Below are 24461 nucleotides of genomic sequence, written 5' to 3'. Positions count from 1 at the left end.
CACCAACGATGGACCGTGCATGTCGGACTGGAGGAAAGGGATTAGATACGGCCGAGCCTGGCTGACAATAAAATGATTGACGTTGAACAGCTCCGAGATTCGTCGAAGAGGCGAGTCACGATCCGAGTACGACATATGTGACCAGTGATGAAAGTCTGTGGTATTGGCCGGAGCCCACGGCCCAACGTTGCCGTGCGCATCTTTACACAAAACAGTCGACTTCCGTCGTCCATATAGAGCTGCAGATGAAGCATTAGATGCAACAGCAGCGGTCCAAATAAGCTGCGAGGCGTCGAATGTTAGCGGCTTACGCGTTTGCGTTTCGCAAGTGTACTCACCACATTAGGAGCGGTGATGTAGTTGAGTAACGTAGGGACACCGCCTTGGCCCTCTGTTGCGACAGTAATATTCAGAATTCGCTTGCTGTAGTTGTAGGCCTCTTCGAACGTTAGGTCTCCGACATTGGCTCGGACACAGTCCTCGAGTACCGATACATCGAGGAAGTAGCCCTCCCGAGAGAATCGGCGCAGGCGGCGCATTAACGTGTTCCATCTAGATCTAAATGTCTGCGGAGAATCGGAGATTCCATTCGAAAGCTTGGCGCGCGAATTAAAAGCAGTCAAATCAATACCATCTCCATTCAGCACACCAGGCAGCTCTTCTTCTGTGTGGATAGCGACAAGTGACGCAATCAAGGCGCCCGTTCCAGTTCCAGTTATAATCCGTGGCAGTAAACCACGAAGTAATAATGCCTTAACAACTCCGAGATGGCACATGCCAAAGATGGCGCCACCTTGCAATACCAGGGAGCTCCTTCCGAAAGCCTGTCGCGTGTCGTGGATAAAGTCGAGCTTCATCTGGTTCGTCAACGAGCCACCGATAGACTGCACCCCCGCGGATGCACTCGCAGGTAAGGTGCTTATATCCTCGACTGTTTCTGCGACTTGTGTGATGTATTCTTCAATGAGGTACTTTGTTCCGGAGAAAGAGCGGTTATATAGCTTTGGCACGGTCAGATTGCCAAGATTTCGTACTAGACCGGATCGCAAAAGGTTGACGAGTTGCTGAAAGTCATGTTCTTCTCTGGCAACAGCGAGCGAGTTGAGTCGTTCAGTAATGAGTCTCCAGTCGTAGTACTTTGAAGTCGGGTTGTTCCGCCTGGAGTGTGGATGGTGAGCAGGGCTTTCAGAGAGCTGGCGAGGTTACTCACCACAGGTCGAGACCCAACAAGTTGTCAAGGTGTAGAGCTGCTTCTTCCCAGTCCTCAAAGGCTTCCGCGTGGCGGAGAAGCTCAAGCCATAAGTCGACTGGGTTCTTGCGGGTGTACCATCCAAAGAGTTTCTGTGCTGGTGTTAGAGCGACGGCCATGTTGGCAATGCGTGTGGATGAGCTGGGGGCGCCGAGTGGGTGATGAAGAAGAGAAGGCCGAGAGGGTACCTACTTTACGCCAGAAAGATATCACTTCAATAATCACCCGCCAGACGGCGAGCAATGCGCCAAACATGCCGAGGGACGATATCACAAGCAGGGTCGGACAAGTGAGGGTGGTGGTGGGTCGATGCTAAGGTCGGCAATGCGAGGATGGAAGCTAGGCGATCGCTCTGGGGAGCGGGTGCAACGCCGGGCTGGGATCGAAGTTGGGCATTGGACCACGCCAGAGGGACTAAAAAGCGAACGTGCTCTCGTTGGCCAGGACTATCTTGAGAAAAGGTGAGAGTGGTGCAGGTGAAATGGGTGTGCGTGACAGACGGCCCGCCACGCCCGCCTCATACTTAGTAGAGTATGCAAGCATGTGACAGCGGCCAGCTTTGGTGAGGTCAGAGGTATCCACAAGCTACGACCAGCCAGACAACTCCTCATTGTCGAGACAATACAGTCAGTGGACGCGTGAGTTTTTCCCAATGGCTAACTTTGAAATAGATTGATGCACTGGAAATTAAATATTTTAATAAACTCCCTAACAAATTCCCAATGTTGTTTTTATACAGCTGCGTGTGCCTTCGTCATGGAACGGGCAGTCTCATGCTCAGTCGTCGTCGTCGTCCACCACGTTGCGCCGCCTTGCCCGCCCAGACATTTCGACTACCTCATCGCCCGAGGCATCCTCGTCTTCAGAATGGCGGGTTCTGCGTTTCTTAGACTTGCGACGTCTGCGGTCCTCTTCATCGTCATCCAGCAGCTCCTCTTCCTCTTCTGCATCACTTTCCTCCATCTCCTCGTCGTCACTTCCTACCAAGAAGCCGTCGTCCATATCATAGTCTTCCTGTCTGCGAACACCCTGCGGTAGATCGTCGTCAGAATCATATTCTGGGTTTCTGCGCTTGGGTTTCGAGCCAGGTTGGCCTCTCTTTCGCCCGGATCCAGCTCCTCTTCGGCCTCCCTCGAGGTCACCAATTGAGAGGCCTCCTCCTCTGTTATAGCGTCCTAGGCCATCCATCTTGGCAGCCGCATTCTCGCGACGTCGCTGTGCCTTCATCCGTTCCTTCTCTGCCATTTCAGCCTCCTTCTTTTGTAGTTCTGGATCTCTGGTTGTGCGGATGATCATGTCATCCTCGTTGACAGTCTTGCTCGCTTGTTGCATGCGCTGAGCAAGAAGAGCCAGCGCATCGTCACCACCACCTTTGTTCGGTCGCACGTTGAACTGCTCAGCAACATGACCAACCGTCATGAGCAGATTACTGCTGAGTTCGGCAGCTGCAGCGTAATAGTGACCGTCCTTGAGTTCGTCGTATGGCTGACCGGGGGCCGGCGCCAGAGCCTTTTTCTGGATTTCAAAGTGCTCACCGCCAATGCCAATGGTCATAGATCCATCGCTCCATCGGTACAGGTTGGCATTGCTGTGAAGCAGCCCCGTGCTATCATTTCGACGGACTCGTGCAACGTGAGCAGGGTGGTCTTGCTTGGCGTTGGCGGTATCGAATGCGGTGGGTTCAAACTTTTCAGCAACGTATTCCTCGGGCATTATCTTGATAAACTTTGGGACGCGCATCACACGAAGCTGTACAAATATTAGCATAGAATGTTGGGAATGTACAAACCAGAGCTTGCTCACTATATTGTCCTTGGGCTTGGGGACTCGGTGACGATACGCTTGCACAGCCATGACGACCTTTTCTTTGGTCTCATGTTGAACTTGGGTATCGTCATCATCATAGCGCCGGCGGCCACCTGTTTCCTCGGGATCTGAAGCGAGATCGTCGTCGTCGTCGTCAAGAACGCGAGGCGCGGGTGAGCCACCATCATCCTCGTCGCCGAAGAGATCATCACCACCTTCGTCAATTTGATCGAGAGGATCTTCAGAATCAGACATGGTGACGGACAAACCACGATTATCACACGGCAACTTTCGAAGAGATGCGACACCGCGGATTATTGCGCGGCTTAGCTCCTGACTGCTGTAGAAGTGAACTACTTAGCCTGTTCTCACAAGATTTCGCAGCGCGCGCGCGCATCAGGATAGGATACTGAGCTAGGATCCGGCATCAGCCACATAAAAGGTGGGTCTGTTGCCTGGTGCACAAGGTACCTGTGGCTTGGAAGAGGCATGAACAGGCTAAGTACGGATACTGGCAAGGCCAACGATGAAACAGAGGGTCGAGATTTGCATTGATGGAACATCAAAAGAAGCAGTCTGGATCAATCATTTAAACTCGACTCTTCGCCAAAACGGACTGCACGCCCTCATTTCCATCTTCGTAGTCCAAGTACCGCGCGCCCGCAACAGGCTTCCCAAGCCGGTAGGCACCTGGCACAGAGAGACGTGTGCCTTGGCAATTTCCCCAGCCCCGGAAGAACAATCTTCCGTGGCCGCCACACTGACGTTCGCAGCCCCGGTCAGCCACTAGCAGCTCCCCCAGCCACGCCTTTTTCGTTGGAAGTTACTTGGCCGCCCCTCGACGCCCGACTTCCAACTTGCTGCTGTCACCATCGTCCCTTCGAATTCTCGCCTCGCGCTTTTTTCTCTGCGCGTGCTTCGCTTTTGTCGCGAGCCGAAATATTCGCCTCTGGCGACCGTATTTCATTGCTTCTCGGCTTTGCGCGGTCTAGACTCTTCTTTTTGCGCGTTTTATATCCTTCAACACGTTCGCGCCGCTTGTTTACCCACCGACCGACGCGCGGAACACCACGCCTCGTGTCTGCACCTGGACCGCATCTCGCCGTCCTCGACACCCGCCACCATCGCTACTTTGCACAACGATTTCTCTCGACTCGCTTTTCTTGCATCCATTATTTATCTTTCATTAAGAAGTCATGTTTTATTCAGAAACTCTTCTACAGAAGTCCGGGCCTTTGGCCCGGGTATGGCTCTCGGCCAATCTTGAGCGCAAGCTCTCCAAGAATCACATTTTGCAATCCAATGTTACCGACAGCGTCGAAGCTATCATTACGCCTAACCAGGCGCCAATGGCTCTCCGTCTGTCCGGGCAGCTTTTACTTGGTGTTGTCCGAATCTACCAGCGCAAGACGCGTTATCTGCTCGACGACTGCAACGAGGCCATGATGAAAATCAAGATGGTATGTAGAGGCATGCGCTACTTCAAATCCACCTCGTGCTAACCAGAATCTCAGGCTTTTCGCTCCAGTGGAAACAATGATCTGGCATCGAACCTCCAAGTTTCCAATCGCGAGTCCTTGCTCCTGCCCGATCGCATTACACCATATGACAATCTGGACCTTCCACCGCCACCGGATGCTTCATGGCTTCTATCACAAGTCGACGACGTCACTGCGACTCCCGTAGGTCGCAAGGGTAGAACGAACAACAGAGACATCAACCTTCAAGAAGACTTCGACAACAGCCAATTTTTAAAGGGCCCAGGTGCCCTCGATGACGACCTGATGCCCACCATGGACGATCTGGATCTGGATCTCGATTTCGGTGATCTGGAGGGCGGCGTCAGCAACATGGAAATCGGTCGAGACGCACCTGCTGCTCGGGATGTAGAGGATGATGTCCTCAGCGACATGGAGATTGGCCTTGGCAAACCCGTCGATGGCCCTTCTACGTTCGACCTGGGTGGTGACAGCATCCAGATCATTGACGGCGACGGGGACCTTCCCATGCTGGATGGCGATGACTTTGGCTTTAACCCGGAGGATATGTCTAATGTACGCGATCTTTCTGCTCTGCCACAGTCTCATCGTGCCAGGATCTCCGAATCACCTCTCTCGGATATCGATGAGCACTTCGCGAGAGAGGTAGAAGAACAACGTGCAAACACCACGGACATGTATGAGCCTGCCGACGAGACTGAGACGACAATTGTTCGTCGCCCTGCACAGCGCTCCAGACGCCAAAAGATTCTGATGCCCGACGATGAAATCGCCCTTTCCAGCAGTCTCATCAAGCAGCAACAAACCAACCGCGAGAACATCATCAAGCCAGCTCGATATGTCCCTCGCGACCCTGTCATGCTCGCTCTTATGGACATGCACAAGAACGGTGGATTCGTATCATCTATCATGATGGATGGCAGGAGCACCGCTTGGGCGCCTGAACTGCGCGGCATGCTCACGCTGGATATGCTTCGCGACGATCTCAAGCGGAAGCGCGACAGCGGTATTGCAGATGTCGACAGCGAGCGCGGTGCCGCCAAATCTCCTCGCCTCGAATTCGACGAGGACACCAATATCGGGCTCGGCAACACTTTTGGTGACCGCAGTGTAGGCCCTGACGGCACTATCATTCAGCTCGATGACGATGGTGGCTTTGACCTCGGCGACGATACTGGATTCCCAGACTTTAACGAAACAACTATGCCCATTGTACACCCTGAGGAGAGCGGTCCCGTATCCCTCGGCACTAAGCATGCCGTCCACATCCTGCGCGACCTCTTTGGATCGGAAGCCGCCACTAGTGCAGAGAAGCGAACGCAATCAACAGTTGTCTTCCAAGACCTCCTGCCTGAGAAGCGCACAACCAAGGCCGAGGCCACCAAGATGTTCTTTGAGTGCCTCGTCCTTGCCACGAAGGACGCCATCAAAGTCGAGCAGGGCCCTAAACTCGGGGATAACATTCGCGTGCGGGGCAAGCGTGGTCTTTGGGGCGAATGGGCTGAGAGAGAGGCCGGCGGAGAGATTGCACACAACGAGAACGAATCGGCGCCTTTGGCAGCACAGCCCGTGGCGGTCGGTGCTTAGATGGCGGACAAGACAACTGTTTGATTTTGGGCATTTTCGTTATTTTCCTGTCGGCGTTGCGTTCATCATTGCGAGGGCTGGCTCTCCTCTTCACTGCTGCTGGCCTGTCTTATTCACTCTTCTGGCTTTGTAGGACTTTGGGATATTACGCTTTTCTTTTTGGTCTTGATGGGTTTGATCTCGGTTGTGCCTTGAGTAGACAGACGCGTACAAGATGCAAACGGGACACCAGATCCAAAAGGCGTTGGCGGCGTTGACTTTTTGGTCGGATACCATTGGGGCTTGGAGACACTTCCCAGGCCGGAGCTTGGGAAAAAGTTGGATTGACTGAGAGATATTTTGTAGGAAACATTCATGTTAGATGACTTGCCGTATGGCTTGGTATTAATTAGGCTTTGAACGATGGCATGTTAAATAGACTTTTTAGTTTGATCTGTGACTCGTGTATCGAAAAGAGGCAGTCGGCCCTGTTATAGCCCAGCCCATATCCGGTCGATGCTGCATGTGAGAATGTCTGCTATCTGCATCATCGTTATGAAAGTGCCATGTCCCAGCCACGGATTGCACGCATTTCTTCTTCTCCCAAGTGTATGTTGAAATACGTCTGCAGCGCCGCTATCCGGTCGGTTTCGCTCTCAAGCCGACAAAGCACTCGTGTCTTGCCACCCAAGTTGACCTTGACCAGGTCGTTGACGAGCATGACCTTGCCGGCAATAGAGACGTCGTCCCCGGGCTCCCCGGCAGCCTCGCCCTCCCCGGGAAGGACGAGCTCGACGGGCTCCCCCGGCCGCAGGAAGCGCACAGCTAGCACCGTCCACCGGTGCAGCGTGTGCGCGCACGCCCACCAGTTTTGCACCTCAAAGTCCTCCTGGAAGAACTCGAGCTCCGGGAAGCTGTAGAAGGCGTTCCACGCCCCGTCCGGGTCGTTGCGGTACTCGTAGATCCACAGCCGCGGCTGGTTGAGCTGCTGCTTGCCGATGCCGTCGTGGACGAGGCGCACCTGCTGGCTGCCGAGGTTGCTGTGAACCGTGGCCGCGTCGTTCATGGGAAGCGGCGCGGTGGGACCGTCGCCGCCAAAGGCGACGTCTGCGCTGTATTTAGAGCCATCCGGCAGATGAATGATGTTGTTGATGTGAGTCCTGTTGTGCAGTTTCGTTTGATCAGTATCGGGTGTGGTGACGGTCTTCTGACGAGAGCGGCATCGTACCATCCTTGGTATTCTCCGCCAGGAACGCCATTGGTTCGCGTCCGGTTTCGTACGCCGGTCATGGTCACCCGGAACCCTACACCGCGAAGCATGTGGTGGAAAAGGATGCTCAGTTCCATGCAGTAGCCGCCTCTGCCTCGGCTGGTGTCCTCCATCATCTTACGATAGAGCGCATCTGGCTTGATGTCGACAAGGTGCGTCGGGGAATAGTGCACCGTGAGGTTCTCGTACGGAAAAGTGGTAATCTGACACCTGAAAAGAGTTGCGAGCGACTCAGAAGTTTTCGGAATCGCCATGGGGTTATCAATGTATTGATGGTAGCGTTCTGGTAGGCGTAGGTGCCGGAGCCATGACGAGACTTCAGGCGCAGTGTAGGCTGGCTCAGCCGGGATATTGTAACGAAACCCAGGCACCTCCATTGCTTTGGGAACGTGATCAAATGACTCTAAAGCGAAGGATCCCAAGTACTAGTTTCTGTATTTGCACAATTTTGTCAATGTCGGAAGTGAGTCAACATGAGTTGCGTGCTTGTCATCCCGGTCCGTGCTAGATGCTTATACAGCCGGGCGGTGCTCCACCACCGAGCATGCACATGTAGATGCCATGATGGGATCTGTAGGTATAGGTTTCTTCGACTGAGCTTTGCCAAATTTTTGTCATTCTTTCATGCTGTTGCAGTTTAGCACTGAATCATCTCGGGCATTAAAGCGACATCAAGCAGTGCCGAAATAGGATAGTGGGGGTGGCAGGCTGCCACTGTCCCGCCATTTTGGTATGAACCCCACGTCGACACCAACTGCCTCGCGCATCTTTGCTGTTTTGATTTTGTTCTTCTCCTTCTCTGCCCGTACTGATTCGCGTTTCGAAAGGCTTGCCCAACAAAAACACGTCAGCGTGAAGAATCTGACAAATTTTTAACACGGACAGCTAGCCATCATGCCCGCACCGTCGGCCCTCGCCATCACCACCAGCTCCGTGCAGCGGTTGCTCAAGGAGGAAGCGTCGTACCACAAGGAGCTGAGCGAGCAAGAGAAGACCGTCCAGGGCCTCGAGGAGAAGCTCAAGGCCGCCTCCGCCGACGAGGACGGCAACGAGGCCTTTATGCTGAAGCAGCAGGTAAGTCGGCGTTGTCGTTCACGCGGGCAGGCAGAGCAGAACCGCCAATTCGCGAGAGAGAGAGAGAGGGGGGGTGCTGACGGCTCTTTTACGCATGTTAGCAAACGGCCATCGAGCAGACCAAGGCCGTTTTTGGTCCTCTGAAGCAGCGCATCGCCGACGCCGTGGCCAAACTCGAGGACCAGCTTGCGGCCGCTGAGCAGGGTGCCGCCCCCGAGGCCGAGATCGCCCAGGCCAAGGCGGTGCTCGCCCAGGCCAAGGCGGCTGCCTAAACGAACGATCCCTCGCGCCCGCAAAGAAACACATGTCGAGTCTGCAACAGCTAGAGATGGAAGAATACAATGGCACATAATGATAATAGTTTTCTTGTTTTGCGGGTATCTTGTTTATACACTTGTGCATTCCCGTGCTCAAAAGTCGTCGCCCGCAAGAAAGGACCAAAATATGATGAATACAATCGCTCTGCAATCTAGTCGTCCACCTCCATCTTTTCGTTTCCAGCTTCTGGAGAGGTTCCTGATTCATCCCCGTCCATATCCATTTCTTCGCCAGACACCTCTCCGTCGTCTCCCCCTTCAGCGTCATCTTCGCGGTCAATTTCTTCTTGCTCTGGCTTTGGCGTTGGAGCAACGCTAGCTGAAGCACTGGCATTCTTGGATGCTCGGTCGCTCGCCACACCGGGAACTTGCAAGTAGTCGCCAGCCGGTGTTGGTTCGGGGCCATCCTCTCCCTTCGCGCCCTCCTCATCTTCTTTTTGCTGGCCCTCGCCATCTGGTCTTGGTGTGGCGCTTCCTTGCAGCTCAGGTCTCGGCGTCGGCGCCACGTCATCCTCGGTGCCCTCGTTCATTCCTTCCCTTCTGTCCACTTCTTCTTTTTCGTCGCGAATCTGCCGTCTGAGCAGCATTCCCTCCTCCATAATCCTATTGAACTGGTCCCGGCGCTCCTTCCAGGTCTCCGTGTAGGTCTCGCTCTCGCGCTCCAACTCACGGCACTCCTCCTCCAGTTTGGCGAGGTTGGCCAGCTGATCTTCGCGCGGGCGGAGTAGCCTGTTAGATGTGATCTTCTCGGCTAGGTCGTCAAACTTTTTGCGCTGCGCGAGTGTTGCCCGAGCCCCTTCCAGCTGCTCGCGGAGCTCAGTATTTTTTTCCCGAACGGCTTGGCACTCGTTTAATATCCTTTGCTTGTCATCATCGTATCGTGCTCTTTCGCGCTCGTTAGCTTCGTGGAGGAATTGTAGTCGCGCAATACTGCTGTCGAAGGCAGCAAAGTCGAGAGTCAAGTCTTCCTGGAGTTGCTTGGCAGTGTGTGCGGTCGATTCCGACTGCGCATCATTTTGGGCGAATTTTGACACTATCGATGATACTGCGCCCAATCGTTTTGTTATTCTCTTGAATGGCTTTTCTTCCACGTTAAGAAGACGCGCTTTGTGAAGCTCCGTCTCACTTCGCTCGTCGAGCAGATTCCAGCTCGCCATTTCTTCCCTTGCTCTCGCTCCACTTAGTTTGTGTCAGGTGATCCGAAATGTCGATATCTAGACTGTCGCTCAAGAAAATTGTTCCCATCTGAGAAAAAACAATGTTGAAATTAAAAGATGGCTCTAGTGTTGTACAGTTGTTCGCTTTCAAACGGGGTGCAGTGCCAAAGGTCGCGACCCTGTACGACACTAACAGCGTATGACTAAGCCGTGTCGTGGTGATTTCAGTGGCGCACCTGCTCAGCGGCAAGCTCTTCTTCTCTCCCACATACCTTGCTACAGTATAAAATCTCGCAGTTCTTAAAGTCGCAGATCTCATTCAACATGTCAGAAGAGGAGAAAGACCTGCTGGATCGAATCAGCGCGCTCGCTGGTAAGTTGAACGAGCATGTAAACGTCACATCGGAGAGTATTAACTGGGCAGGACAAATCAATCGCCACAAGAACCAGCAAGCTGGGTTCCAGCCGCTGAGCAGCTCGCGGGGCTATCACCGTACGTCCATAACACCTTGCTTGACCAGCTTTAGGTTCTGATTCGATTTTGCAGAGCAAAATTCCCGTTTCCGTGGCTCTTCGTATCGCGGACGAGGATATCGTGTCGGCCGCCCGGCTGTGGTCCATCGTCACCGCACGTTGCACCTCAATGCTCAGCCAAGCTCATCTGAATCATCACCGTCAACACCTGTCAGCTCTACAGATAACGCACAGTGGGTATCGAGAACGGACCGGCATAAACAGCTCATCAACGCCAGCATTTATCAACAACAGGCGCAGTCACGCGCTCAAGCTATAGAAGAAACCCGCCAGCGCAAACTAACGCAGCAGAAGAGCAGCGAAAGAACCCGCTTTAACAAGTTTCTTCAGCAAAGCCACGTCGGTTCTAGTCGAAATCAAGAGCAAGCCGAAATCAACATTGCGAACATCCGATTTCTAGTGAGAGAAGGAGGCAAGAAACTCGTGCGTGCGGCGGGTAAGTTGACATGGTATCTACGGTGTGGGAAACCATGCTAATTTTCTTGGTTAGATAACTCGAGCGATGCCCCTCCGACGCCGAAAAGTACAGCTGTTGCCGGTGTTCGATTTCATCGCACAAAGACGGGCAATCTAGTCGCCAACCGAGTCATCAAAGAGCAGCGGTATGTAGACGCTCTCTATCTCGACAAACTTCTAATTTGAGTTACAAGGCGCTCCGGAGCCGTCAAAAAGGTTGACGAGCTATGCAAGATATTTTCTACGACTGGTAATTTCTCATTCAGCACCATGGACGGCCCAAACGGCAAAATCGAATTTCGGGGGATTTGCAGGGGTAGAACTAACTTGTGTCGCAGGATCTTGCCGCAAAGGGCCCTCGTGCCGATACCAACATGACCCAAACAAGGTTGCCATCTGCAAAGACTTTCTGAAAGAAGGTCGATGCATCAACGGCGAGCATTGCGATCTTTCGCATGAACTCACCATGGAGCGAGTCCCGAACTGCTTGCATTTCGCCAGGGGCAACTGCTCCAATGCCAACTGCCAGTACTCTCACTCTGCTGCTGTTCCCAGCGCGCCCGTTTGCGAAGATTTTGGTTACCGTGGCTACTGTGAGAAGGGTGCGGAATGCACCGAGCGTCACGTATTCGAATGCCCTGCGTTCAGCAACACAGGGATCTGTAAGACTAAAGGCTGTAAACTTCTTCATCGCGAAAGGGCAAGCGTCCTTCGCAACCAAGTGCGACAGGAGGAAGACGACACCATGGCGGACATCTCGAGCGACGAAGAGCCTGCTGACTCGGACGACGTTGATTCCGACGAAGTCGCAGAGTTTCTAGAAGCCGATGAGGACGACTCTGATTTCGAGCACGGCAAGGACTTCATTCCGATGTAGCTGACAGTGCAAATGTACCAGGTGCAAGGTGCCTTTCCAGGGGTTCTCTGCCTTTGGTTGAAATCCTTACGCCTTCCACGTATCACAACTAACATTTACCAACTTACGATTACTCGATTTTGGTCTAGCAGATTGACGTGGCGTCCTGAGTGTGTTTGATTGCTTCAATTGTACCCCAAGACGGCCGCGCTGCTGCCGAGTACAGTCTCTGGTGACTGAAATCAGAGAAGAAAGAAGCAGAAAAATAAATAATTAGAGGAGATAATAAAGACTTATGACGAAATATCTATCTGGCCTCCCACGTAATCGCATTGGTGATGACGGCTCGGGAATTTTCAAGGATGCCCCGCCAAACCAGGGCGGAAGCTAACATTGACATTGCATTAGAACAAGGGACCGGACAGGGTAACTGACACAAAGAAAATATATAAAGAGAGGTTTGTGCTTTGCCAAGACCATTCATAGAGTAACTCAAACTGTAAGGGATGGTATCGAGATCCGTCTGATGTTGTAAGGCAAAGGCCAAGGTTGTTGCTTCTTCACCCAAGCGGGGCTCCGAAATAGTGGCGGACTTTGATGGAGGAGCAAGCTTCGAGCAAACCCCTCCCCCTACATTGCCCATCGCATCGGATTCTGCAAAGAGTCCATCCGCCCTCTCTCTCCTCAATCTCCATTGCGCAGCAACGGGTCACATCTCGGCGATTGTTTTGGCTTTGCCGCTTGTGCACGGAGGGTGGGCAGCAGTTTCGTCGTCCCAAGTGTGGCAAATCACCTCTCCAGGCTGTGCAGCGCTTACATTGTCACTCACTGCCCCCTCCTTCTTGGCATTCTTTTCCTCTTTTCTTTTGCCTTTCTCTGCACAGCCCACTACAAACTGCCCCTGAGCCCTCAGCTCCAGCTCCGCCACACGAATCAAACCGTCGCAAATTGGGCACCCTGTGCGGTCCTGGGTCATGAATGGTCAATGAGCGAGAGGCTGGTCTTTGTACGCTTGTGCCGCGAAAGGAAAAAAAAACGCCAAATATAGCCTTCCAGGCGGATTTTGACCCCAGCGCCGCCGTGTTGCTGACCGCGGGGGTTTTGCAACCTGCCAGACACCACACGTCATTCCACTGGAAACGCACCAAGATAGCCGCCTTACAAGCGCCGGCATGTCCATACCTAACAGACGAGAGACTCTAGCACGCCTCTTTCGAGCCCAGATTTTAGACCTGATTTCCGGTTGAGAAAAAGACACGGTATTCTTATCGGGAAATATTATTTCACATTTTGCATCCATTTCACAACAATGGGCCTTCGAGATAAGCTCATGAAGAGGGACGAAAGCCCCGGCCCGAGCCCAGAGCGCAACGTGACCACGGACAGGGGCAACATTATCGGGCAAAATGGATATGCACCAGAGTTCACCTTTATTCGGTCCGACACGGGCTCGATGGAGGTCATACACCCGAGCGACGGCTACCAGCATCGTCACCCCCCCGCGCCGGCCCCGGCACCCCCTCGCGACAACGGCGCTGGCGCCGCCCCCGTAGAGCAGCTCTCGCCGACTAAGGAGCCCAGCAGCCTACGGCGGAGCCTGTCCATCTTTCACACGAGCCGTTCGCGCAGCGCCTCCGTCTCCTCGCAGGCGAGCCAGCTCTCGACGGGCAAGGAGGGCAGCGGCAGCCGCCGCCGGCGCCTCTCGGAGCGGCTGCACCTCCGGCATCACGCACCCGAGTCGTCCGACAGCGTGCCCGAGAACCTGCCGGCCATTATCATTGGCGACAAAGACGTCGTCGAGTCACAGTGGGAGCAGCGCGCCACGCTGCTCGCCGGCCAGAACGAGATTGCGCGCAGCGCCCCGGTATCGCCGGGCTTGGAGGGCAGTATGGGGAGCTTGAACATTGCTGCGTCAGAGGTGCCACCGGGCAGCCGCGGCCCCGGGAGCAGCGTCGTGCTGGTAACGGACGGCGGGCGGAGTAGGTCGCGGAGCCTCTCCCCCGCGGTGACGCCTCCAAAGGCCGTATCGTCCAAGAGGATTGACGACGACATACAAGAGGCCATCCAGCTGCACGAGGCGGGCGACTTACAGCGATCCACGGCCATTTTTGGGCGCCTGGCGGACACGCAAGGCGCCAACAACCCGCTGAGCCAAGTGTTGTTTGGCCTAGCCTTACGGTGCGTTTGGGAGAGACGGGGGCGGTGATGCGTATTGGGGGACTTCTTTTCTTGTTGAAAGAGAGAGGCATGTTAAGTACAGATTGACTAACAAGAATTCGCATTACTAGGCATGGATGGGGGTGCACACCAGACACGGAACGCGCCGTCACGTACCTGTCGGCCGCGGCGTCCAACGCGGCCGCCGTAGAGGAGATGGCCCTCGACGCGGGCATGAAGAAGGGCGGCGCGGCCAAGGGCGAGCTCATTCTCGCCATCTTTGAGCTGGCCAACTGCTTTAGCCACGGCTGGGGCATTCCCAAGGACCCCGTCGCCGCCAAACAGGTGAGTCTTTTTCCTTTTGGTTTGCTAGTTTGCACCACGTCGACTCGTGATATTCGAAGCGCACACAGCTTACTAACACGTTATTTTTTTTCTTCTCTTCTCGTCTGTAGTATTATGAAACTGCCGCCAATCTCGGCGACACTGGTACGTTTGCTCCCCCGCACTGGAGGAAGTGTTTATGTTAATGGCCGTTGCGGAGTGCTAATATATAAGCTGCAGATGCCATGAACGAGGTGGCCCGGTGCTACCTCGATGGCTTTGGCTGCAAGAAAGACAAGGTATGTTCGCTATTTGTTCTGTCGCGCAACAGCTCGACTCCATCACATCGGCATGAGATACACGAGACTTGGCCTTGGATGCCCACGGCTCAGCCGTCACCTTCGCCGTTCCCAACCATCGTGTGGATGGTGACGATAAACATTGTTTCGTCACCATGCTAACGTGATTTCTGTGATAGTTTGCAGCAGCTCGGTACTACCGCCTCGCAGAAGACGCGGGCCACAAGACACTTGGCAATTCATGGTGAGCGGAAATCCTCTATCGTCCCTATCACAACCCTCCACTCCGGCTGCCTCACCCCATCATCACCGACGTGGGTGCTTCGTATTGGTTGATGACCATGCTTTCCCCATCACGGCATGGAGAATCGGTGCGCGCTCATTCGTACATTAAACGTTTTGCGGGCGCTGGTGATGATGTGGCCATGCGGGTCGCCTGCGGCCCTGAGGAGCACGCGAGAGCGAGCGCTCCGCCAATACGGCACACTTTTCTTCGTGGCTGTCGACGCAGCCATGACTATTCACCATGGTTACTTAGGATTACGCTAACCCGATTTCTCTCTCCTTCTCTTGTTTAGGATCTGGAAGGAAAAGTATGACCCTGGAGAAGGCAGCGGCAAGAAGAAGTAGTGAAACCCGCTGCCTGCAGCGCCACCTTCAGTAGCACCCCTCTTTCTCTTGCAGGGGGCGGGGTAGGAAGTAATTCTCGGTGAATGGTCTGGTGAATTCGTCTTTTACGTGTCACCGGGTGGCTTGGCTTCGACTCCGTCCTTTCTGGGCTGTTGTGCGAGGCTTCGCTTTTGGTATTCAGCTTGGCAGCAGCGAACCTCTCCTGTGGAGGCACTTCATTTTTACCCACCAGCCACCTCGCAGGAGTCGGTCATTCTTTGCGCCTTGTCTTTTTTTGGTGAGGGGTGAGCAGAGAGGCCTTGGCTCCTCCTTGCGGTATCTTTTTCGGGGAGTCTATCTTTTCTTTGGCTTTTCGCAGTTCTCTAAGTTTCGCGCCTTTACACACAGTATCTTCTACAGCAGTATTCCTAAGCGTTATTACACTTTTACCACTGTTGAGTTTATTTTCCTCTTCTTAAAATTCTTTTGTCCTTCGCTGATTAGTGTCGAGGCCTTTGTTTGTTTTTGTTTGTAAGCGGCCTACTTTCGCGACCTGCTGCGATGACGTGGGTAAATGGCACTCCAGGGTTAGCTTGTCTACACTCTGCCCTTCACCTCGCTTTGCCGTTTCGTAGCCTGAAAAAAAAACGTATCGAGTATATTGGCGAACATGTCAATTAGGGCTGATTTTGGAACGTGAATTGGATGATATACTTTTCGAGGTGAAACCTTTCCTGCGGCTAGGATTTACGTCATTATAAAGGCTACAGATCTTGACATAGAAAAGCCCACCTACCACAGTTTGGCCACATATGGAAGTGTACTAAATGGTAGCGGGCACTCTTGATATCAGTATGCATCTCCGTAAATTGCAAACGAATCGGAATATCGCGCTATGCCAACAGCGAGTTTCTCGGCATCCGCCCCAAAATCAAAATCAGAATACAACTATACATGATCGGGCAGCCCAGTGCCTGCACTGCACCCCTGGAGTGTGCAAGCCTCCAAATCACGCTTGAGCAGGGCCAGCATAAGATGAGTAAAGCTGGGCGCTGTTCTCCAGATTTGTCACCGGAAAAAAAAGCCCAACATCATTGAGTGAAGTTTTGCGGAAATAGCAGTGCGGGAGTCTGAGGCCAGTCTCGGCAAGAAAACTCGTGTCGGGTGGTTATCTCGGCTTCGGCAAACAAGTTAGTATATGTACCTATGTTGCTGTCTCTTGGCCGATGGGGCTGGAGACGTTTCTGATCCTGTACCATAAACTCTCCCAAGACGACTGCCGATGCCTTGGCCGTGACCTCTCCCTCGATACAATATGCTGCGTGTCTTTCAGCAGTCTGGATGGACCAGCGACGTCTTTGCTCTGAGCATCGCGGGCTTCCTCCACAAGCCAGACTCTACAGCAAAGGCTCTGACGGTGCCCCGGCATTGCTCCGAGGAAAGTACCCGAGCCGTGCTCGTTTCATCGACACGACCTCGCAATGGGTTCAAAGACGCTCAAAACTTTGCACACGGTCGCAGCCGTGACGCAGAGTTGGCGCGCGTCTCAAAGGGAAAAACCTGCCTCTCCCCCCCCCCCCCCACCACCCTTTTCTACGCCTGCAGCCGGCTACAGACCTTTGCAAGCTCTTGACCAACTGTGCATGGCTGCACGACTCTGTCAACATCATGTCCTCCAAATTCCCCTAAACCCAAATTCTAGTAGGGGTCCAAGGGACGTGGGGGGGCGCAGAAGAGAGGCCGCGCCGAGAGCCGCAACGGTTGAAAATGCTGTTGCCTCCCGAGGGGGATGGATTCGGATGGCAAAAGAAATGGTTGTACTTGACCTCTTGGTCTTTTTGGAACTGGACGTTGAAGATGTCGACCACATATGAACTGACTACCTGTAAGTAGGTGAGTCGGTGCCGTGTGCAGCGGTCAAGTGTATGGATATTATGATGCCATGGTGAAGATGCAAGAACTGGTATACGCCCGGTACCCAAAAATAGTAAAAATAGAAAACAGGGGTTTGCCTACAGATGGCAGTCTCGTCATCTACTACACGCCATGGAAGAAACAAAACACCAGAACCATCAGTTACCAACCCAGATGCCAGCCCAGCTATTTGATGAGTAAGAGTTGCGGCTTATTATTATTAAACTGCACAGACACTCGCGCAACACTTTGACCAAATTTCTTTCTTCTTTCGGATTCTTTCAAGTCTCATACCGTGCAACTATTCTGTTCCCTATCCAAGCCCAGAAGCAAAAAAAAAAAAAAAAAGGAGGGGGAAAACAATGCTCATGACCGCTATATCAGTCAGTAGAGCAAAAATGCAGGGTGTGTGTGCGGGAGGGAGGGAGGGACGGGGGGCATCTCATGACCTCGATAAGCGTTGTGGTTCTTGCTCATGTTCATGTCTCATGCTACCCAGGCCTTGTCTAAGACACTTGTTCAACGACGAGACGAAGACGACATACCCCCCAATTTTTCACGTCTGGTGTCCTGTTCTGTGCCTTTGTCTCTCCCACTCGCTCTCCCTCGCTCTCTTTTATCCATGTTTCTGCTTTACGTCGAGATCAACGGGCGTTACAACTACTTGCCCGGAACAGGTACCCATGTGCCACTGTCTCTCTAATCAATTCAGCCAGGACACAACTACGCATGTATTTGTCAAGCCCCCCCTCTTTTAAGCTCGGTACGGGCGTCACAGTTATTAGGTCAAGTGGTAGCAAATGGGTGCGAGAAATTGTTAGAATGCCAAATATATTACCATAAATCGTCATCAAGGGCTCCCGGTTTCCATCAATGCCAATGTGGTTCCACGCGAGTATACAAAAGAAACAAGGAGTGTGGGGAGTTCATACGTATAAAGGACATTATAGTCATATCAGTCCGCTCGTCCATCGCGGTTTCATATGTCGCTCTGAGATCGCCTTGCCGCGGCGAAAAATGCAGAGTCAATGCTTGCCAGCTACAAGCACTGCGAAGTCGTGTCGCGCCGTTGTAGCCAGAAACCCAACCACTCACAAGACTGAAGGAGTCGGCAGAAGCTGAAAAATGCGAGACCGACGTGGCAGTTTGCACGTCCATATTCCCAATCAAAATAGCCACCGAACAAAATTCGAAAACCAAACATAAAACGGAAAAAAGAAACAATGCACGCTCATTTCGCTCGCTTGTAAAACCAAAAGAAATGACAGAAAAAAAAGCCAAGGAAATAGAATGCCTCCAATATTGTTAAGTATCCGGATAGGATCGACTCGTGGGAAGCTTTTCTTGCGTGAGCAACAAAGTCTTAAGGGTGTGGGTTGCGTCAGAGCGCTCGTATGTACCGCCGCGGGTGCTCGGCAGAAAGGTAGCCACGGTCATGAATGAAACAGTTCATTATCGAAAAGAAAAAGGAAAGAAGAAGAAAGAGCAAAAATCCAGTGTAGGCCGTAAAATGTAGTCGTTATCGTGAGAGTATCGTCAGTCTTATTCTTGAATAGATTTTGTAAACATTTGTCGTCAGGACATGATTTCGTTGCATTGCTGCGGGTCAATCTGGGCGGCATTATTCTCCGCAAACATCTTTATGAAGTCTCGTACCACGTCTCGCGGGATCTGATCCCAGAGAAGGGTACGCGTGTACACATCAGCGGATCCAGACTGCTTGTTGGTAGCCCGGATCTCGGCTAGTGCTGCAGCCAGGTTCTTGCGGCCCTGGCTCTGCTCCGACATCCTGTCTGGATGTCCATTCTGCATAAACGTTTGGTCGCTCACGCCATTGTATTGTGCCGCAGACATTGAAAAGGCTTGTTCGTTCGTCTGCTGACGGCTCGGCTGCATAAAGTCATTCAGCTCGCCGAGCATGGGCGCCGTCACGCCGTCGGTTGAGATACCAACCATGGCAGCGCCGCTCGACACATCGCCCCAGTTCACCGCGGCAGGCTGTGAGGGGAGGACCTGCGCAGCTGTGGACGAGGGCATGCCAGCCTCCTTCAGAACATTGTCGAGCAGTGCTGCGGAGGCGGAACGAACATCCTCAGACACGCTGGGAATGGCGGGCGGGGAGGGGCTAGACATGACAAAGGCGCCAACAAGAAAGAGCATGAAGAGCAGGCCGCCTTGGCTGGCCGTCTTTTCGCCTTCCGCAGAGGAGCTAGCGTGGGCCTTCCTGGGCGGTGACGGCGGCATGTTCTGCTTGGGAACCTCGGGCACCATGCCATACTGGTGGAGGAAGTTGGAGTTGTCCCAGCCACCGGGCATGCACATGCTATCAACCTCGCCAAATGGGCCGTTGATGGTAGTGCCAGTGGGTCCAGGAGTGGGCACAGAGTTGTTCTCCAGGGCAGCAATGTTTTCGGTGAGCACCGTGACTTTCTTGCGCAGCTCGCGAGATTCAACGGTATGACTGCGGATCATCTCTTCTCTCTGGAGCGCGAGGGAGTCGCAATACTGCTTATACATTTGACACTCGCGGCGACATTCTTCCAGCTGGGCTCGAACCGAGCTGAGCTCCATATCGAGCTCCCCAATCGTGGCGGTGTACTGCTTCTTTTCATCCTCGAGTCTTTCCGTGTGCTGCTTCTTGCGTTGCCTAGAATCCAGGGCGGCCTGACGGTTGCGAAGCAGACGTTTTTGCTGCTTGAGCTCCTTGATTTCGACTTCATTGGTGGATTCGGCAATGAGCTGATCAATGTTGTTCAGGTTGTGGTCTGGAGGGATCTCGAAGCGAGCGTTCCTCTTGCGCACACCATCACGGCGGAGATCGCCTTGGGAGGCAAGCTGGTCACCATCAGCCGTCGCGGCAGAAGCACCAGTGGGCGTCTGATGCATGGACTGGGAAGTGGCAGGCCAGTCATTCTTTGGCGACGCCTGCTCGTTCTTCTGATCGGCGGGCATGGTTCCAAAGAGGGCAGGAAATGGCATGGGAGCGTGGGCAGCGTTCTGGTAGATTGAGGCAGGGACCTCAAAGCCAGCGGCCACAGCAGGATCGAACTGGGGGAGAGACGTCTGGGCAGCCATGCCCCATGAACTTGTCGTAGGTGCGCTGAAGGCATGGCTGTTGTCGTGCTCCATCCGCAGGTAGCCAGCAGCGTCTTGTTGGTCAACATATGGATTGCTGGAGGGAATGGATTGCATATCAACAGACTGCCAGTCTTCCGTTTTGGGGGAGAATAGCGGCGGTCCTGTCGCAAAAGATTCTCTGCGGCTGTTGGCCATGTTGGGCGAGTGCTCCGAGGAAGTGTCTAACGTGTTGGGACTGAACAAGTCGACCAGTTGATCATCGACGTTGGAGGCACTGGCGGCGGAAACCAGGGAAGTCTGAAGATGCGCGAAGAGCTGCATAGGAGAGTTGAGCAGGCAACGCAGCTGGCAATAGACAGTGTCTGGCGCGCAGCAAGCCGGCGTGTCTCCGTTGCTTGAGTTGCTTGAAAAGGCTGTCGGCGCGAGACGGGCGTGTTAGACGGGAGCAAGAAGGAGAAGCAGTGCCGAGACGAGGGTCGAGTCTTGAGGGAGGAAAGGCAAAGGCGCAAAGGGCAGGATCTGGGCGTAGCGGCAAAAGGTGTTAGCAGGCCGAAGGAGGTGGGAAGCGCGTTTCGCGTCGGCGATGAAGCTGAAAGGCCGTGCCGTGCCGTTTGTGGGACAGAAAAGAGGTTGGCTAAACGGGCGGGAGGAAAGAGGAGGAGGAGGAGGAGGGGGGAAAGAAACAAAGGCAGCTGCCGTCTGGACTGCGTGAGGGGAGGGGGGAAAGGAACAAAGTGTAGAAAGAAAGAGAAGAGGGAGCAGGGGAGTCGCTATGATATCATAAAAGTCGTAAGGGTTGAAAAGAGAAGAAGAGTGCTTTCGTGAATGATGGCAAAGATGGGAGAAGAACAGGACGGCGGCGAGACGAGAGGCGCATGCACAAAGATGGATGAGGGAGATATGGGATATGGGCGGGCGGCAAGAAAGTGGAGAGGGAAACAGACGAGGCAGGGTTTGTGGCGGGGGCGGGAGGAGAGGAGTAGAGGAGGAGGAGGAGGAGGAGAGGAAGAGGGAAAGGGCTTTATTAATGGGGACGAGGTTTAAAGTAAAAAAAAAATGTTGGCCGGTTGACTTGGGGCCTACCCAGGTACTCTAGTGGTAGGTACCTGCGTAGTCGAGGTGTGGTGGGTAGGTACTTTGGTCAGCCTAGCGAACAAGGTACTTACCTTGGCGGGCTGTCCAGAACCCCAAGTAAGTCACACCCTTCCCAACTAAGCACCTATGGCACTGACAAAGGTGTATAGTTGGGGAGGTAGCATCCAGGGCAGCGCTCTCCAAGGTGCCTACTGAGGCACCTGGGTAGTCGCCTTGCCGTGGCCGGTAGAAAAGAACAAGTGCATGACGGTGCAGTAGGTAGTAAGTATGCAGTGTCTGTGATGAAGCCGCGGAGCAGATGGCGCCGTGGCTTCGGGTTGCAGTTGGGTGGTGGTGGTGGTGGTGGTGGTGGCAGCAACAGGGGTGGTGGCAGCAGCAGGGCTCCAGTGGAGAGAGAGAGAGAGGGCCGCACCTGAGAGCAAGGCCCTCGACTGGGCGGCCTCGATTTTCCTGCCAAAGGCAAAAAGAAGGCGAGCGCCGGGGCAGGGTGGTATCGAGAGGGGGCGTGTGATGAATGTGTGTGTGTGTGGGCAAGCATGTTCTTTTTTGTTCCTCTTGTTCCTCTTGTTCCTCTCTCTTCTGCTTCTTTTTTTCGCTTCCCCTACCAAATATATAGTCAAGCGGTACGTACCTTATAAGAGGAGGAGGACGACAAGGCCCTCATTCACTCACTCGTCGCCGCTGACAAGCTTGCTGCCGCGGCTGCGTTGATTGTTTTGATTCGTAAAAGAAAAAATCGAAAAAGTGGTGATTCAAAGAATGACAGGAGAGAAAGCGTGTTGAAACACAAACGTGTTGTAGAACGGAATGCCGAATCGTCGGATATATCAGCAGTCCAAGTAGCCGTACGTATATATATATATATATATATATATATATATAAACAGCTGGTCCTCTGCATACGCACGAGGCTGTGCTAGCCAGGGAATCGAAAAAGCAAAAAAGCACGTTGCCTGGAGTAGGAGAAGAAGAGAAAATAAATCGAGCAGCAGTAGTATACAGTAAAGAAAAATGGATGTTTGGAAAAACACCAAGAGTATGGCTGTGCGTTGCTTCCTTTCCAAGTGACAAAGAGGGAAGTCTTGTTCAACACAAGGGTGATGGGACAAGATGGAATGTCGACAAGCCTGGATGTGGGCAAACGTTGGACTATTAATGCCATCACTCACTACTGAGTACTTACCTACTACAGAGTAGTACGGATACTTTTCTTTTGTACCACTCCCATCCCAATATTCCAGACTCAGACAATTGTGCCTGCGCAACTACTTTGGGGGAAGGCCACCAGATCTACCATGCATGGGCTGCTGCAGCAGCCGCCGGAGTGGGCAGACAAGACAGATGGACAGACAGACGGTCGACATGGCTTTCTGTCGACAGGTTCCATGCCCATGCTTTGCCCTGCCTTCTGCACTGCAGCAAAAAAAAAAGCAAGGCGACCGGCCTTGTCAGGTACAGACCGCATGTGCAACCGCCCATGCTGGGGCTGTGAGAAACGCTGGTTAGCTAGGTTGGTCGACTTGGTCCTAGGTAATACGTAGGCCGTAATCCGTATGTACCTGTATCTTCTCACAACAGCACGTTTTGTATTATTACACAAGACAGGATGCGAGACCTTTTTTTTTCGAGTCACACTCTGAATCTCCCAAACTCTCGATGCGATCCACCCAAAGACGACAACATCGTCCACAACTCAGAGCCCATGTCCAAAAGGTCTCGTTTATTGAAGCGCCTCTTTTTCTTTTTTCCTATGAGAACAAAAAATCGTACTACCATGTGTGTTTCAAGCCTCTACTAGGTACAAGGATTCCTTTCTTTTTCGTCCCATTCTCTAATACAAGACCGTCGGCTCTGAGTCGGTCTCGAAAGCAGGCCGGCTCGCCAAAGTTTGGGTCATCATGATCCAAGGATGCCGTCAGCAACCGGCATCTCTCTCTGGTGTATGATTGCTCAAGAGATGACCGACTCCAAACTGTACTAGCTACTAGCACCATCGGGCACAAATGAGTCGCTACCACTACCCGAGCCATCAAAGGGTCGTCTGGGCAGTGGCAGTGTCATTCCGCTCCATCACACAACCTAACCTTTGCTTGGAGAGGGGGTAGGTACCCTGGGCGCGGGCGGTAAGTACATCACTGGGTTCCGTGGCGAAACGAGGTAACGAGGCCAGTTTGGGCTTCATCTATTCGTCTGCTGAGATGAGGGCGAAGCCCACCTCAACCGGCAAGGCCCGTCATTCCCGTAGTCACGCCGACAGCCACGCCGGCGGTATAGCATGATTCGTCGCACTGGCCCGGGCGGCGCAAGGGGTCCAGAGAACCCCCGACGGCAGCACAAGGCGTAACAATGGCCTCGTGGCTATCGTTCACCAAACGCATTATGCGACTGGGAGGCCGCATAGGCTGTGAAGCAAGCATGTTGTACCGGAGGCATGCAGAATACAGCGGTTATGACCCCGTAAACTGCAGCAGTTTGGCTTCTGCGGTACGTTGCCACCTGCAGCTCTCTTGCATCACCCAGCTGGTGGTTTGTGTGTGTGCGTGCGTGTGTATCTGTGTTTACGCCAGCAACGAAAAGTTCGAGCTGTGCCAGATCGCAGCAGACAAGGACACATGATGGGCAGAATCAGCAGCGTTGCGGGCGCGGGGTGGCGCTGTTCGCCTCCAGCCGCAAGGAACTAACGGAGGACTGGAGCACTGACGGTCATTCATCGAGCATTCTTGGGCATCAAGAAGAAGGAAATAGCGACAAAGCAGGTACCCGACGGCCGGGACCAAGGAGGGGAGCGTGGGAGGGGGCGCTTGGGGGGGTGCGTGACTGGGCCTATTGTTATTTTTACTCCAACATGCATACAGATTATTATACTAGCTATGGCGATGCGTGACGGCGTTGCGACAGGAAAAAACAAAAGAAGTGTCTGAGTCGATGTGCATGCGTGGAGTGAGACTTGGGATCGGCGAATGAGAATGCTTCAAAAAGAAAGCCTGCACGACGCCGAGCATGCAGGCATGCGTTGAGGACGAGAGTTTGGTTGACAGGCTGAGAGCAGCTTGTGACTCCAGGTTGAAGCGAGGGTACTAAGTAGTCGAGGCGACGAGGCATCTGCAGGCTCGCTTGATCCTGGTCGTCGACGCCGAATGATCAGGGCAGCTTCATATCTAATGACGCCACGAAGGGGAAAAAGATAAAGGGTCGGAACAA

The 24461-nt window shown here is 53.4% G+C and overlaps 9 protein-coding genes across 9 annotated transcripts; 4 read left to right on the top strand and 5 right to left on the bottom strand.

Moving 5' to 3' along the window:
- Window positions 1-299: 299 nt before the first annotated feature.
- V2A60_000162 (uncharacterized protein) lies at window positions 300-1368 on the bottom strand (the record flags this gene model as incomplete). The annotated part of the gene is made up of 2 exons (XM_083251533.1): window positions 300-1158; window positions 1211-1368. 2 exons carry the CDS (start codon window positions 1366-1368, stop codon window positions 300-302), a joined length of 1017 nt encoding a protein of 338 aa, XP_083107659.1.
- A 658-nt stretch (window positions 1369-2026) lies between these two features.
- On the bottom strand, window positions 2027-3310 carry V2A60_000161 (Paf1-complex subunit LEO1; the record flags this gene model as incomplete). Its single annotated transcript, XM_083251532.1, has 2 exons — window positions 2027-2998; window positions 3053-3310. 2 exons carry the CDS (start codon window positions 3308-3310, stop codon window positions 2027-2029), a joined length of 1230 nt encoding a protein of 409 aa, XP_083107658.1.
- A 941-nt stretch (window positions 3311-4251) lies between these two features.
- V2A60_000160 (kleisin alpha) lies at window positions 4252-6141 on the top strand (the record flags this gene model as incomplete). Its single annotated transcript, XM_083251531.1, has 2 exons — window positions 4252-4515; window positions 4570-6141. 2 exons carry the CDS (start codon window positions 4252-4254, stop codon window positions 6139-6141), a joined length of 1836 nt encoding a protein of 611 aa, XP_083107657.1.
- Window positions 6142-6673: 532 nt separating this feature from the next.
- V2A60_000159 (arylamine N-acetyltransferase family protein) lies at window positions 6674-7767 on the bottom strand (the record flags this gene model as incomplete). Its single annotated transcript, XM_083251530.1, has 2 exons — window positions 6674-7280; window positions 7349-7767. The coding sequence occupies 2 exons, from the start codon at window positions 7765-7767 to the stop codon at window positions 6674-6676; spliced, it is 1026 nt and encodes a 341-aa protein (XP_083107656.1).
- A 517-nt stretch (window positions 7768-8284) lies between these two features.
- On the top strand, window positions 8285-8736 carry V2A60_000158 (tubulin binding cofactor A; the record flags this gene model as incomplete). The annotated part of the gene is made up of 2 exons (XM_083251529.1): window positions 8285-8464; window positions 8566-8736. 2 exons carry the CDS (start codon window positions 8285-8287, stop codon window positions 8734-8736), a joined length of 351 nt encoding a protein of 116 aa, XP_083107655.1.
- A 197-nt stretch (window positions 8737-8933) lies between these two features.
- V2A60_000157 (Tho complex subunit 7-domain-containing protein) lies at window positions 8934-9938 on the bottom strand (the record flags this gene model as incomplete). The annotated part of the gene is made up of 1 exon (XM_083251528.1): window positions 8934-9938. The coding sequence occupies one exon, from the start codon at window positions 9936-9938 to the stop codon at window positions 8934-8936; it is 1005 nt and encodes a 334-aa protein (XP_083107654.1).
- A 324-nt stretch (window positions 9939-10262) lies between these two features.
- Window positions 10263-11805, top strand: V2A60_000156 (uncharacterized protein; the record flags this gene model as incomplete). Its single annotated transcript, XM_083251527.1, has 6 exons — window positions 10263-10311; window positions 10363-10431; window positions 10486-10908; window positions 10963-11074; window positions 11123-11178; window positions 11267-11805. The coding sequence occupies 6 exons, from the start codon at window positions 10263-10265 to the stop codon at window positions 11803-11805; spliced, it is 1248 nt and encodes a 415-aa protein (XP_083107653.1).
- A 1288-nt stretch (window positions 11806-13093) lies between these two features.
- Window positions 13094-14812, top strand: V2A60_000155 (tetratricopeptide repeat protein; the record flags this gene model as incomplete). Its single annotated transcript, XM_083251526.1, has 5 exons — window positions 13094-13962; window positions 14073-14286; window positions 14397-14430; window positions 14506-14564; window positions 14744-14812. 5 exons carry the CDS (start codon window positions 13094-13096, stop codon window positions 14810-14812), a joined length of 1245 nt encoding a protein of 414 aa, XP_083107652.1.
- A 3850-nt stretch (window positions 14813-18662) lies between these two features.
- On the bottom strand, window positions 18663-20486 carry V2A60_000154 (bZIP transcription factor; the record flags this gene model as incomplete). Its single annotated transcript, XM_083251525.1, has 1 exon — window positions 18663-20486. The coding sequence occupies one exon, from the start codon at window positions 20484-20486 to the stop codon at window positions 18663-18665; it is 1824 nt and encodes a 607-aa protein (XP_083107651.1).
- Window positions 20487-24461: the final 3975 nt, after the last annotated feature.

This window comes from Cordyceps javanica, chromosome 1 (assembly GCF_051103115.1).
Source record: "Cordyceps javanica chromosome 1, complete sequence".
Classification (NCBI taxonomy): domain Eukaryota; kingdom Fungi; phylum Ascomycota; class Sordariomycetes; order Hypocreales; family Cordycipitaceae; genus Cordyceps; species Cordyceps javanica.
Note: the sequence above shows the minus strand (reverse complement) of the source record. Positions and strands in the feature narration are given on the sequence as shown.